Genomic DNA, 14,947 nt, shown 5'->3' with positions numbered 1-14,947 from the left:
AATATAGAAGTTTTCGGTCTTCTCGTTTTATTTTCACATCGTTTAATTCTCAATTTTGTTACGTTGTTAACCCTTTGACACACGATAGGCGTGGCGTTCAAAGGGTTAGACTAAGAAATGTTATAAAATGAAACATTTTGCAACACTTATCGTTTGTTACACAGAGTGGAAGACTGGTGTTTACCCCCAGCCATGCCATGTGCCATGTGTAGGGCATCGCGGTCTCTCAAGTCCCTGTCTGACATCAGCAGTGACATCATCTGGCTTGGAACTCCACCAGGGTGGACCGCGACCCCAGAGTTCCAAGACCCACAGTCCGAAGGGGATTTGGTACGAGAAAAGGAAATAATGGACGAAAACATTAGGAAAGAACTTGAAGAAATCAGATTCGAAGTCTCAGATAAAAGAGAAATGAAATCTAAAAAATCTTCAGAAAAAAATAACGTTTCTGATAATGAGGATTCAGGTATTGATGTACAAGCGAAAAAGAACCAAAATACAAACAAAGCTAAGACAGATAAGGACAGTGAGAAAGCAGGTCAGAAACATGAAAGGGACAAAGAAGACAAGAAAGCGGGACACAAAGAAGGCAAGAAGGTAGGACATAAAGATGATAGGGACAAAGAAGGCAAGAAAGTAGAACAACAAGATGAGAGGGACAAAGAAGGCAAGAAAGTAGGACATAAAGATGATAGGGACAAAGAAGACAAAAATACCGGACAGATAGATGAGGGAGACAATATAGAGAAGAAAGCGGGACAGTCAGGTGAGGGAGACAAATTAGAGAAGAAAGCGGGACATAAAAATAAGAGGGACAAAGAAGACAAGAAAGCAGGAGAGAAACATAAGAGGGAAAACGATGACATCAGTAAACCAGACGATGCAACAAAGAGGATTAAAGGAAAGGGAGTGGGGAAGAAAACTGTGCAGAAAGAAACAAGGGGCAGGTATGTATAGATTATCCGTTTAACTGTTAATATGGTCGGCTAAGTGGAAACATTAGTGGTGATTTTCCCGTTCATACGTTCTCTGTATTGTGGTCATACCTATAAAAAAGAGATGAGCTCTTTTTTATAGGTATTCAATATCACCACTAACTATATTTGTACTTTTTTTTTGATATTCCTGTTTCTATAAGAACTAGGTTACTTCAAACAACGCTAAACACAGGTAAATTAATTCTCCGTGAACAGACGTTTAGCATACAATCTGCAACAATAAACGCAAAAATCAAAACATGAAAAGAAATCAAATTTATTTTTCACGTCAGCAGCTGGAACAAGGGTAATTTTCTGCTTAAAAACAGTTTGCAAAATCGCATTTTGCTCACCGAGTGAGACAAAATAACATTCAAGTAACCTTTATATTCGAATGTCATTTCACGTGCAGGGCCTGATACAAGTTCGAAATATTTGGATTCTATTGTCTTTGTCCCTTTCACGTCATTAGCAAAAAGAAAGAGACAAAAATAAGATACGTAATTCAACGGTATATTGACGGTTGATATTATTATAAATATATCCCATTGCTCTAATTATAAAATGGAAGTGCCTCTTTACTTTGCTCAACCCGTTACCATCAATATGTCGTCTCTTTGACTTCCCCAATCCAAGTGAACGAGCCTGTCCAACATTTACCGTGTCCCCACCACTTGCTAAAACTACCGTGTTGCCAACAGCATAACGTTATTTTCCCAACCACCCCTGTATCAATCGGGGCAAAATAACAATGTTGTCACAGTCCAATTATAATTAAACTGCTATCTTAAATGTGAACATATATAAATCATGACATTCGGCCATCCAACTTCGTGCATGACTCCGGCGCACGAACCTTCTCACTAAAAGCTAGATCCATTTTAATCTTACACCAACCGTCAAAAATTATTGAAAGAGTCAAAACAGTTTCCAATGAAGTCAATTGAAACTTAAGTTATCACAATTGATACATTTACATAATCAGGAAATGTGTTAAATAAAATTATAATGTATCTCTACATGAAAATAATATCATGACATTCGGTCTTCTGTTTCGCCTTGTTCATATAACTTACTGCTATGCTGTGACATTAGCATTTTGCTATGTCAATGAAAAATCTTAATACCTGTTGTTAATTTCGTATAATAACTAAAAAAAAACAAAGCTCAGTTTTTATTATGTATAAAGTTTGTTTTGTTTTCTCAAACAACCAAACATTACTTTTGTCCGTTAAAACTTGTCTTTGATTTAATTCAATACCCATTGTTTTACAGTCAAAAGTGGTTCGACTTCAGCACTATCTTTTTCAGTTCTACATTTAACAATCAAACCTTTCTTGACCCAATATTGTATACACTGCGTTAATGTAGACTTCATCTTACTCCATTCACGTATTAATCGTTACGTAACGTAGTAACAGCTAAGATATAATATTTAACCCCTAAATGGTTTTAACTCTGAAGTCTACGTGACAATCTTAATGGTGATTAGTCCTGTGTTCAGCTCAAAACTATTAAGTTCAGTTGAAATTTTATACATGTACAATATTATGTCTCTGGATCCATATATGCACGTGAAGTGCCAAACTTATATAAACGTATAATTGGAACTTGTCACCTGTAACAATGTTCAAATTTTTGTACTTTTTTATTTAAAAGGTGCTCTGATTGTTAATAATACTACTCATTTCATAATATGTGTTCGTATGACAATAACACACGACAATTTCTTTATTCAAATGCCACTTTCAGAGGCTATTATACAACTCTCTACTAGAGGTGATACTAAAGTGTCCTTGAGGTAATTAAATTTTGTGCCTTGTAATTTCAAAGGATGCCAACTATTTTAGCAAAAGTTTCAGTTTAAATATTATCAGGTTTCAGGTTTTATGTTGTATTTATACAGTAACATAAGATTCCAGTATACTACTTTTAAGGTGACTAAAGCACTGCTAGATGCGCCTGTGACATCAATGTAAAATGACAAGTGTCATCACTAAAAACTTAAGTTCATTTAATTGTAACAATGATTGAAACTACCAAATCAAATTATTGTCATATCCAATAAAATCTATTTTTTTTTACGACTACATCTATGCCATAATATATTGCTCATATCATTGCTCTAAGTTCACATTTTTATTAACATTTTCTTGCCTTAACTGCTTGCCTTGCTATTAACTTTTTCATCCAATATCTTGTATTAGTTTTGTAAATAATATAAATTATGATAAGTAGCAAACCATAACAGATATATCTTTACTAAAAGGACAATAACCCCAAATATGCCTCATGGCATTAAGTCCGCCTTTTAATAAATAAGGTTTTCTTTTGTGCAATAAAGATTATATAAATAACTCTTCTGTCAAACCTATATTTATAGCTTATTTGGACGCTACTTGTTATTATCGTCAGGTAAATACTAACTTTATTAACTAACTATCCTCATTAAGCTTATTACATACAATTTATTGCGTATTTACCTTGTAACGCTACTAATAACTCTACAGATACGTCAAATCTCTATCGTCTATGCACTGCACATCTCTTTTTCATGCGTTTTTTTAATAAATTATACATCGTTTTTTTACTACATCCACTTTTGAATTTCGGGAACTACGTAGCAGGTTAAAACGTTTTCTGGATATCTGTATCAAATTGTTATACTTTCAACTTGCGAAATATGACCATGTACATTTGCGTTCAACTCAATTATCTTATCTGTCCTGTCGTAATTATCTAACTTTAACGTCGCTACTAACTGATGCTGTTACGACTACAACGCATACTCCCATAGGTACTACAAGTACAACTTATATTGAATCGTTCGAACTGAACACCGCATTTGCTAAGTTTAAAACGTTAATTATGTAAATATAACTTCCAACCAATTCTAGATAATCACCATTCAATCTGCAAACAAAATATTCGTCTCTCTATTGATCTGTCTGAATAATTGCTCCTTTATCTTCCCTGTTTCCCTACGTAATCTATATTTAGGGCAATTGCCATCATCTACACTCAAGTGCTTACTTTTTTTTTTTTACATGTTAGCCTTTGTCACAAATCCCATGGATACAACAAATCGTTTGCAATATGTTCGATCTGCTGTTTACTTTACAATCTCGATTACTCAAAATTTGTTTACCCGAGATGCCCTTGTACTGTCTGAAGTCTACTCTATATACTATATTTGTTCTTTATTTAAGTCGTACAGTCAAAAAACACTAAACATCCATAGCCAATATAAGATGTCAAATGTTATCACAATTTTATTTTACTATTTTTAATACTATCACATTTAGCTTGTTGAATACTAAAAAGGAGCTACAACTCTAACACATGTATCTTTCGTCAAGACTGCGTATAAGTAGTCATTTAGTCAACTATGTTGTTCTGAGTGGATTTAATTGAACAAAAGTTTATTTTTACATCAATAAAGCGACGTGTATACTATTTATCCAAAATTATATTTACAAAAGCTCAACTAAACGTGGATAGGTTTATTAGCATCCACTTCGTTTGATAAACTCCTGATCATCAGCTAACTCGAGCCAGTCAATCGTGTCATGTCTTTTAATTATTTGATAAGATACAATCATCTTTCTATACTCCTAATTTGTTCCATATTCCTCTCGATATCAATTATAAAGAAACGGCTGTATGTTATAACATACCCAATCTCTCTACTCTATTGTTTTTGACTATTTTCAATAATTTCAAGAATTCCTTTCTTTTACTACGTTCAACACTTATTTATTAGTTATCCTATTGTTCGAACATATGCGTTACATTTTTCCTAGGCATCATATTTTCAAATCTTCTATTCTACCTCTATCTTGTCGCCTCTCTTTTTTTTTTACTGTTTATGTCATTATCTACGTTTTTTGTTTCTCATTTCACTATTGACTCACAAGAGATCACGAATTGTTCTACTATAAGTAAGCTAACAAACTACAGCAAACTTTTGCAATACTGTTTCGTATCTTAATTATCGGTTGCATTAAGAAAACCCAGAACTCATTTATAAAAATGACACTAGCTTGTGGTTAATTTCTTGCCCAAACTGGGTAACTTGATACTTTAGTCTGTAATGACATCACCTGTATACAGTTTGTCAATAAAATATTTCTATTCTATTTTCACTTTGTATTTTGTCCACCTCTCAAAAAGACTACTCACACTGCTCTGGTCTATCTATCATAAATCTCTTTATCCCGTCAAATGACAATTAATTTCTGTTATATTTATCAATCTCGTATAAACTTTAAAAATCTTTATCTCTAGTCACTTTAAGAATAATTCGACACCAATCATTAGATACCGGCTTCTGCTTACCTACCTAAGTACCTCGATACTTTTCAATTTCCTGCTTAAAGGCAAATCTCTTTACTCGAAAGAAAGAAAGAAAACCTCGATCTGTGTTAGAACTCAGTCACTTTACGTACTTACTACTATATCATTACGACGGTTTAAATTCCTGCAGTTTAGTTTTGGATCATTATATCAAACTCAAGAGCCTTAATCAATGTTCAAGCATTAAACGCATTCATGTTCAATTACGTTTTTCATCTGGCTCAACACCCGAAATTCAAACAAATGTTTTTTCCTAGAAAAAAAGAAAAACTTCCCCAAATTCTAACAAAACATTTTTGTAAAAAATATTTATTTTAACACACATTTCAATCGAACAATAGTCACAGACATACAGTATCTGTTCTCTATGTATAACTTGTCTCTCTTTTCATTTTAGCATCTATTAATAGTATTAACCATTTCAATCGGACAGTGCTCACAGACATACAATATGTATTCTATGTATAACTTATTTCTCTTTTAATTTTACCATCTATTAATAGTATCTACCATTAGGTAGATGTAAACCATTAGGTTTTGAAAATTTTTTTTTTTTTTACTTTATTTCACAAAATAAAATATTTGATACTCTGTGTTATAGAATTCAACAGAGATCAAACTTAATTTCGATCTAACTTGTAATCAAGACGCTGTCTTACATTTTAACCACTTATACTTTATATTCTCTTCTCACAAGACCACTGTAAATTCTATATCTAAAAAAATCGCGTATCTATATCTCCACACACACATACACACACAACAGTCGTGTAACTGCCAGCGTCGATAAAAATCTATAATTCTTATCGTCATAAGAGTGTAATTTCACTAATTCATCTTTCGTTTAATTCACCTCTCCAAAATTTGAAGCCTATGCTCAGGGTTATTTTAATTTCATCCATATAAAGAAATAAATTAATATATGAACCATTTCAAGAGAACGAACGTTCCCTACAAACGTTACGTTTTTTTTCATATTTTACTCACAGCTCTCACAAGTCACTATTGTGATTCTGTATCTCCGTTTAATCAATACATAGGTATGCTTGTTGGAATTAAAAATCAATATAAGCTACAAATTACTTTTTTTTATTATCATTCCATCCATAACCAGTTGCATTCTCGTCATCGTACTTAATACTGTTAATATTACTTGCAATGTCACGTTAGGATATAATTTATGAACAATCAAAGAAAAGATTAGTCATCTTATTTGGACTAAAAAAAAAAAACATCCGTCGCGTTCTCGCGACCGCCATAGTCAAATCTTTAGCAATTATTCATACAGAATTGACCAGTCGCACATTCGCATTATATAATTCTCAATTTCAATGATGTACACTTCCGTCAAAAAACAAACAATTTCATCTAATTCTCAACATCCGTGACGAACCCTCAAGTCAAACAAAAATAAAATATTAAGACGAACTCTCACGTACTTTAATGTTTAGATTCCTTGACGCACGCTCACTACAAACAATACTCAAATTTTAGACGCACTCTCACGTCCAACAAAAGTTAAATAACTTAATTGAATAAAAATATTTTCATCACTTTCAAAAAACAAACAAATTCGTTATAAATTATATTTCTTTCGCTCTTTGTTGTCTTTAACAAAACTATCATCTGGCACTGACACTGAATAGTTCTGTATAAAACAAACTCTCAATACTCGCTCTCATGCTAATAAATATATTATTTATTATTGTCATACAAAAGCTCGAGTTAACTTCTCTTAAGTTACCTTCGCTTATGTTAAGCTGCCACAATGCTCTCTCACATTGTTATTATATATCGTGTCCCTGCGTAACTTCGAATCATACTGGTAGACCATCTCGGATAGCAATTTTACACAAACTCTGCACGAGTTTAATTATCATAACTTCTTTCCAAGTTCTATGTTGTCGTTTAATACTAAATAAGTGATTTAGAATCAATGCATTTAAATTTAAACACTGTTAAAATCCATTCTCACATTATGCATATAGTGTCATTTAACCCAATTAAATTATCTCATTAATAAAAAAAATATTGACTATTTCAGGCTTCTAGCCCGTAACAAATCTCTTTATATCTCATTAAGATCTCAAAAGTCAAAAGCATTTATTTGTCCAACATAGGTATGTATACAATTGTACAGGTCCCATATACATCATCATCATATCACTATGTTGTGCCGTAAGGCGTACAATTTTTCGTTCAAGGACTGTGACTGCATGCTGTGCACAGTTAGCATTAATAATCATCTAACAAAAATTCACTTATACTATAATATGCTTTGTCAACTAAAAATTTAAATAATTTACTTTTAAAACTAAACATATCATCTGTATTTCTCAACTCATTAGGAATTATACTAAAAAAATTTGGAGCCATTCCAAATATACTTTTCCTAAATAACGTTGTTTTGGAAGGCAACGAATTTATTTTGTTTCTAAGACGTATACTCTTAAACTGTTAACTCTTATACTCGTAATACTCGTATACTCTTAATCTCTTACAAACGCTCATTTAAAATTACTATAATGAAACGTCAGAATGTTATGTCGAACTATCATCTTCTAATTTACATACGCTTATGTAAATTTACCATAATGTACGCTTACATTATGAAGAACTATCATCATCTAATTTACATACGCTCATGTAAATTTACCATAATGTACGCTCACATTATGAAGAACTATCATTATCTAATTTACTTGCACTCAAGTAAATTTACCATAATGTACGCTCACATTATGAAAAACTATCATCATCTAATTTAAATACGCTCATGTAAATTTACCATAATGTACGCTCACATTATGAAGAACTATCATCATCTAATTTACATACGCTCATGTAAATTTACCATAATGTACGCTCACATTATGAAGAACTATCATTATCTAATTTACTTGCACTCAAGTAAATTTACCATAATGTACGCTCACATTATGAAAAACTATCATCATCTAATTTAAATACGCTCATGTAAATTTACCATAATGTACGCTCACATTATGAAGAACTATCATCATCTAATTTACATACGCTCATGTAAATTTACCATAATGTACGCTCACATTATGAAGAACTATCATCATCTAATTTACATACGCTCATGTAAATTTACCATAATGTACGCTCACATTATGAAGAACTATCATCATCTAATTTACATACGCTCATGTAAATTTACCATAATGTACGCTCACATTATGAAGAACTATCATCATCTAATTTACATACGCTCATGTAAATTTACCATAATGTACGCTCACATTATGTATCTGTTATTCTATTTATCTCAAGTTTCACCTCCAAACTCTTAATATTACCCTCTTGATATTACTCATGTTATTAAAACTACGTAAGTATATACTACACAAAACGCTTGTTCACGTTATTGTACACTAGCTTACTTTAAATAAGTATCTGTATTTACTTATATTTTTATGCTAGCCTGCTTTCAACTGTAAAGCTTTTATTAGCAGAAACTATGAGTCTCATATAATTTTAGCTAAATTGGAGTAAAATTTACAGATAACATGTGTAACACTGTAAACGTAGGTAATTTTCGACAAAAATATGTCTATAAATAGGTACTAATTATTTCGCATTTTAGTTCTGTCCAACGAGGGTATTCTATTTTACTATTACCAATTCACTGATTTCGTATAGATTTAACTAAAACTGCTGCATTGAAGAAAGATATGTTGAGAAGAAAAAAAATCATACACCCTTTTCATGTCTTTACAACCGCCCATATTTAGAGTCTTAAATAGACTTAAAATGCATTATATCACAAAATACTCAACAATCTGTTGAGCTGTCTCGACATCGACATACCTAAATCTGTCGCACTCGCGCGACATATATATTTTTTTAAGAAACAAATTAAACCATTTTAAGATGACATGCAATAAACTATAAACATCAGCCAGTCAGACCCTTACGCCAAATCTTTTTTTTTTTACTTTGGGTCAGGCATGGGTATACTGAACTTCAACAACGTACACGCGCGCTATACAAGTATACATGTATGTATGATGTAATACTTTTGCCAAACGTATCTCAACATTCTCAAATTCATCCGACATAGGTCTGTACAAAAGTCAACTTCATTAGCCGCGTGTCCAATATACAACACGAAACTCCAATGACGAATGCTGAAATTAAACATCAATGACGTCCCCACGTCAAAAAAAAAATGTTTCAATGACGTCTCCACGTCATACAAAACGACTTCAATGATGTCTCAACGGCATAAAAACAACTCCGATGACGCCACTACAATATACACAACAACATCAATGACATCTAAACTTCATACAAATAAGTTCAATGACGCCTCCACGTCATATAAAACAAAATCAATGACGTCAACACGTCATACAAATCAACATCAATGACATCAACACGTCAAACAAATGACACCTCCGTGTCATATAAAGGACGCCTTCACGCCACAAACAAATGACACCTCCATGTCATACAAATGACGCCTCCACGCCATACACAAATGACACCTCCATGTCATATAAATGACGCCTCCACGTCATACACAAATGACACCTCCATGTCATACAAATGACGCCTCCACGTCATACACAAATGACACCTCCATGTCATATAAATGACGCCTCCACGCCATACACAAATGACGCCTCCACGTCATACACAAATGACACCTCCATGTCATACAAATGACGCCTCCACGTCATACACAAATGACACCTCCATGTCATATAAATGACGCCTCCACGCCATATGTACACTTTAAATAGTTAATCAATCTCCATGAACAGAGCTTATACCGTTTTAATTTAACTCGACCTGCTGGGCATGTCCTATATTTAATGAAAGGAATAAGATTCCGATAATTGGCCATCAACACAAATCCACACATCAAAGAATCTGTAATAGTGAAAACATAATAAGATCAAAATAATAGGCATTTCAAATACTCATAAATGTATAAATTTTCTCACGACGCTGCAATTTGATGACAAAAATTTTGATCATTTATAGATAATAACTGTATATAAAACAATAATCTGTGTTCAATAGCCATAGGGTACATAACTATCAACTCATTCCAATATCTAAAATCTGCCGCTTTAATACTACAATAATTACCTATTATTCCATTGTAGGTAAGTGTCGTAATCGTAACCGATCAAAATAATTGTACTAAAACTCAAATACTTAAATCGACAATTATTCTTAAATTCCAAATACTTTTGCAACGAACACGTAGTTGGGTCAGATACTCTAATTTTAACACTGTCAAACATTTAACTCCAATTAAATCATACTCCTTACTCACCCATTTATATGACTACTTAACTTTAACTATTTTTCTGTTTGCAAAATGTAGGTACTACCTTCATCAAAATAAACCAAACTGAATTCAATACTTTTACAATTGAATGTTGTAAAGTTTACTTGGTCCTTGATGATAAAATTGAATAACACTATCACTCACGTATTATAAAACTTTGATAGTTTAAAACATCACGACAAAGCAACAATATAATGAAACTCTAAGCTTCTTACGGCTAAACAAACTGCATTCGAAACACATAAATCACTCAAGATTCATATCAAGTAGGTACTTACTAATGAAATAAAGACAACTTACGTTTTTAATCTACCGACCGAATCTAAAAATCCTAATGTGGGTTAGTGGTACGTTAACACTTCTGAAATATTATAAATATATCCCATTGCTCTAATTATAAAATGGAAGTGCCTCTTTACTTTGCTCAACCCGTTACCATCAATATGTCGTCTCTTTGACTTCCCCAATCCAAGTGAACGAGCCTGTCCAACATTTACCGTGTCCCCACCACTTGCTAAAACTACCGTGTTGCCAACAGCATAACGTTATTTTCCCAACCACCCCTGTATCAATCGGGGCAAAATAACAATGTTGTCACAGTCCAATTATAATTAAACTGCTATCTTAAATGTGAACATATATAAATCATGACAATATTAGACCCCCGAATAAGTCAGACCGTATAGTTCCAAAACACCCTACTAGTCCTCAATCGTAATAATTAATTGAAATAAAAATTTAATAAAAAAACCATATTTTACGTATTTGAACTTAAAAAAATACGCAATTGTTACGCAAAGTAAATAATTCTACTTTTAACGATATCTACTATACTTGACAATTAGTTGTATCCGCAATTCGGACCGTATCTTACAAAGTTTTTTTTTTCCAAAAAAAAAGTTGTCGATTGAACTGTCAATTGATGTTCGTTACTTCATTATTTCCGTAGGTATTATTTAATTGAAATTTCTTTCGTTTTGATTTATTGCGGTAATTAAACTTAATTGTTAGAATACCTTAATAAAACATGAGTGAAATAGTGATGAAGGCGGATTACATTTTTTCAGGTTGTATTTTTACCTTTCAAATATGTTCACACTGCTGTCGTGAAATTTTTTGTGTACTACACGAGATCAAAGTTATTTACATCTCGTGCGCTTTTGAGTCCCTTACTGCGAAAAATAAAATCTAATCCGTCTTCATCACTATTTAACTAATTAAAATAAGCACTCGAAGAAATATCAAACTTTGCTCTCTTGTTGTACAATAGTACATTGTGCAACGAGGGGGGTAAGTGAAACTTTGGAAGCGAGGGTGGTAATTTGCAATATTCTTACCCCCGGAGTTTACACACAATGTTTTTCATCACACGTGCGAAGAAAAAACTAAATTTTAAGCGAAATAATTCTTAAATACGGTGACATATCAAACATTCGTCCGCCATTTTGTAATTTCTTGGCAGGTGAGGACCTATTCGGCATTCAGCCACGATTGAAAGTTATGTAAATAAATTTTAAACGGCTGTTAAATTAATCAAATTAAATAATTTTAAACATAAACAAAAATATTACATTTTAAACGTCAGCATTTTAAAAGTAAAACTCATTTATGCTACTTGGTTTGTATGAATAAGTGACATAATTAAAGAATAAAGCTATAACTCCTTAGGGAATTATAGCTTCACAATCCATAACTCCCGCGAGAACAAAATAGGCCTTTGTCCTTCAGCACACCTGCATGAAATAAGATCTTTTTCGAGCAAGTGTGATGAAAATAACTATTTCATTTTTTTTCCAAAATATATATATATCTATATATATATTTTAATTTATTTAGAAAACAAACAGCCTTTTACAAATATGTCTAAAGTAAATCAACTAAAAATAGGCCTAAAGTTTCCTACATTACTAAGAAAACTATTACATGGAAATGTAAATTACGCAATTATAAATTACCGGTTTAGTTGTGTGCTACATGCAAGTAAGTTAAGAAAACATACAAAAGTATGAAAAATATGACTGGAACCAAATTGATCAATTTCTAGAAAACAAAATTTGCCGAACTTTGTTCTTGAACACGGACAAACTATGAACAAAAATATCTATATCGTTAAGAGATTCATTATACAAATAACAAGTGCGCCTAAAGAAAGAGTTTTTAGCATACTGTGTGCCACAGGAGGAAATAGAAAATGTGGGTTTAGAACGTGAGGTGAGAAAATATGGTTACAATTTGCTTAAGTTTTGGAGGGGGGAAATGGCGAGAACGAAACCTCGATTTCAAAGATTTTTACGCTGGATTTTTCGCATAAGCTGCAGTTGTCCTTATCGCTCTCATTTTAGGAGCCTCGTCAGTGCGAAGGAGATATATAACTAAAATTATTAAATCTGGTATTTCCTCATAAAAAGTAATATTTACTTTGAACGCCACGGCTATAGTGTGCGGTGGTCATCGTGAACTTTCTCGGAATGGACGAAAGTTAATATGGGCTGTGGGCGCTGTGGCCGCGTGCGTCAACGTTGACGACCGGTTTGGCCTAGTGGGTAGTGACCCTGCCTACGAAGCTGATGGTTCCGGGTTCAAATCCTGGTAAGGGCATTTGTTCGTGTAATGAGCATGGATATTTGTTCCTGAGTCATGGGTGTTTTCTATGTATTTAAGTATTTATAAATATTGATATATATCGTTGTCTAAGTACCCTCAACACAAGCCTTAATGTGCTTACTGTGGGACTTAGTCAATTTGTGTAATAATGTCCTATAATAAGCGGTGATGTCCGAGTGGATATGACGGCCGACTTTCAATCCAGAGGTCGCGGGTTCAAATCCTGGCTCGTACCAATGAGTTTTTCGGAACTTATGTACGAAATGTCATTTGATATTTACCACTAGCTTTTCGGTGAAGGAAAACATCGTGAGGAAACCTGCATACATCTGCGAAGAAATTCAAAGGTGTATGTGAAGTCCCCAATCCGCATAGTCTAGCGTGGGGACTATAGCCTGAGCCCTCTCGCGTATGAGAGGAGGCCTGTGCCCAGCAATGGAAAGTATATAGGCTGGATTATTATTATTAATGTAGTGAAAGAAGATGTATCATGAAGCTTCGTGTATGTCTTCTGCAGCTCCATTGCTCGATTGAGGCAGTATTTACCTCTGACGTTTCGAGGACGGCATTGTCCCCGTGGCCTCGGAGAATACTAGCTAAAGTTGACACCAATGTTTTAGCCGCGCGAGTTTTTCGTGCTACCCGCACCCGTTTTGCGCACTAGGGATGTTAATCACTCGACACACAACACTCACGATATTGTTTTCGCTGATACATTTACTAATGACTGGATTACAATTGAATGAGATCCTAAAACCATCTTTCCGATTGAAATTGATTTGTTTTTTTAATTTCAATGGCTTCACTACGATCCGTAGAAATGATTTTAGGGTTATGCAGCTCAATCCAGTGATTTGTTTGACTAGTAAATGCTCGGCAACCACAGACTTGTCCTCGAAACGTCGGAGGTATATTAAAAACTTAACTTTACGCTATTAATATTTTGTCCAAAAGAGAGGTATGGGCAATGTGAATGTCATCTCGCCTTGTGTGGTAGGGCACAGCACAGCGGATGTCATTCCAGATCTAGAGCAGAGCCCAACTGGGGAAGTACCTCCAACTTACAGAAAACCGCAGCCAAATAACACTAGACCCTACTCATAGTGTTGTGTTACTTGTGTTCCTGCCGGTGAGTAAGGTTGCCAGAGCTCAACGAGGGGGGTGGGGTTAGGGTCGGCAACGCGCATGTAACTCCTCTGGAGTTGCAGGCGTACATAGGCTACGGAGACTGCTTACTATCAGGCAGGCCGTATGCTTGTTTGCCACCGACGTAGTATAAAAAAAAAATTAAGTCCCGTTTAAGTCAGTTTTTTTTTGTTAACCTTTTGACCGAGGATAATCAGACTTCGTGCGTTCCCATATGGCTCACGATGACACGCCGCGTTCGATAGATGTGGCATTCAAAGGGTTAAAGATTATTGTGTATGTTAAAGGTTACGCTTGTATTTTTTTTTAAATACAGGAAACCGAAAGTTGCTCCGGTCAAAGAGAAGAAAACGTTACCGAAGCGTGCGGCGAAGGCAGCCCCTGCCCAGGAAGAGGTGGCCACCAACACGAGACTTCTCAGGAAGTAAGTATGATAAGATCTCTGCTTGGCCTTACGGTTGACTGGTAGAGTACAGAATGCCTTTTGTACTGTAAGGTTTTCTTTTGTGCAATAAAGGTTAAATAAGTAAATTAA

General features: G+C 33.9%; 1 protein-coding gene across 1 annotated transcript; it reads left to right on the top strand.

Annotated features, from left to right (window-relative positions):
- The first annotated feature begins 204 nt into the window (after positions 1 to 204).
- On the top strand, positions 205 to 14,840 carry LOC133533936 (putative uncharacterized protein DDB_G0292636). The gene is made up of 2 exons (XM_061873024.1): positions 205 to 947; positions 14,729 to 14,840. Exons 1-2 carry the CDS (start codon positions 205 to 207, stop codon positions 14,838 to 14,840), a joined length of 855 nt encoding a protein of 284 aa, XP_061729008.1.
- The last annotated feature ends 107 nt before the right edge of the window (positions 14,841 to 14,947 follow it).

This window comes from Cydia pomonella, unplaced genomic scaffold, assembly GCF_033807575.1.
Source record: "Cydia pomonella isolate Wapato2018A unplaced genomic scaffold, ilCydPomo1 PGA_scaffold_29, whole genome shotgun sequence".
NCBI classification, from domain to species: Eukaryota; Metazoa; Arthropoda; class Insecta; order Lepidoptera; family Tortricidae; genus Cydia; species Cydia pomonella.
Note: the sequence above shows the minus strand (reverse complement) of the source record. Positions and strands in the feature narration are given on the sequence as shown.

What these genes read in the sequence shown, in the direction of transcription:
- LOC133533936 (XM_061873024.1), top strand. Translation starts at nt 205, where the DNA reads ATGTGTAGGGCATCGCGGTCTCTCAAGTCCCTGTCTGACATCAGCAGT. An exon ending in CAGAAAGAAACAAGGGGCAG is followed by an intron (nt 948 to 14,728) that starts GTATGTATAGAT and finishes TTTTAAATACAG; the next exon opens with GAAACCGAAAGTTGCTCCGG.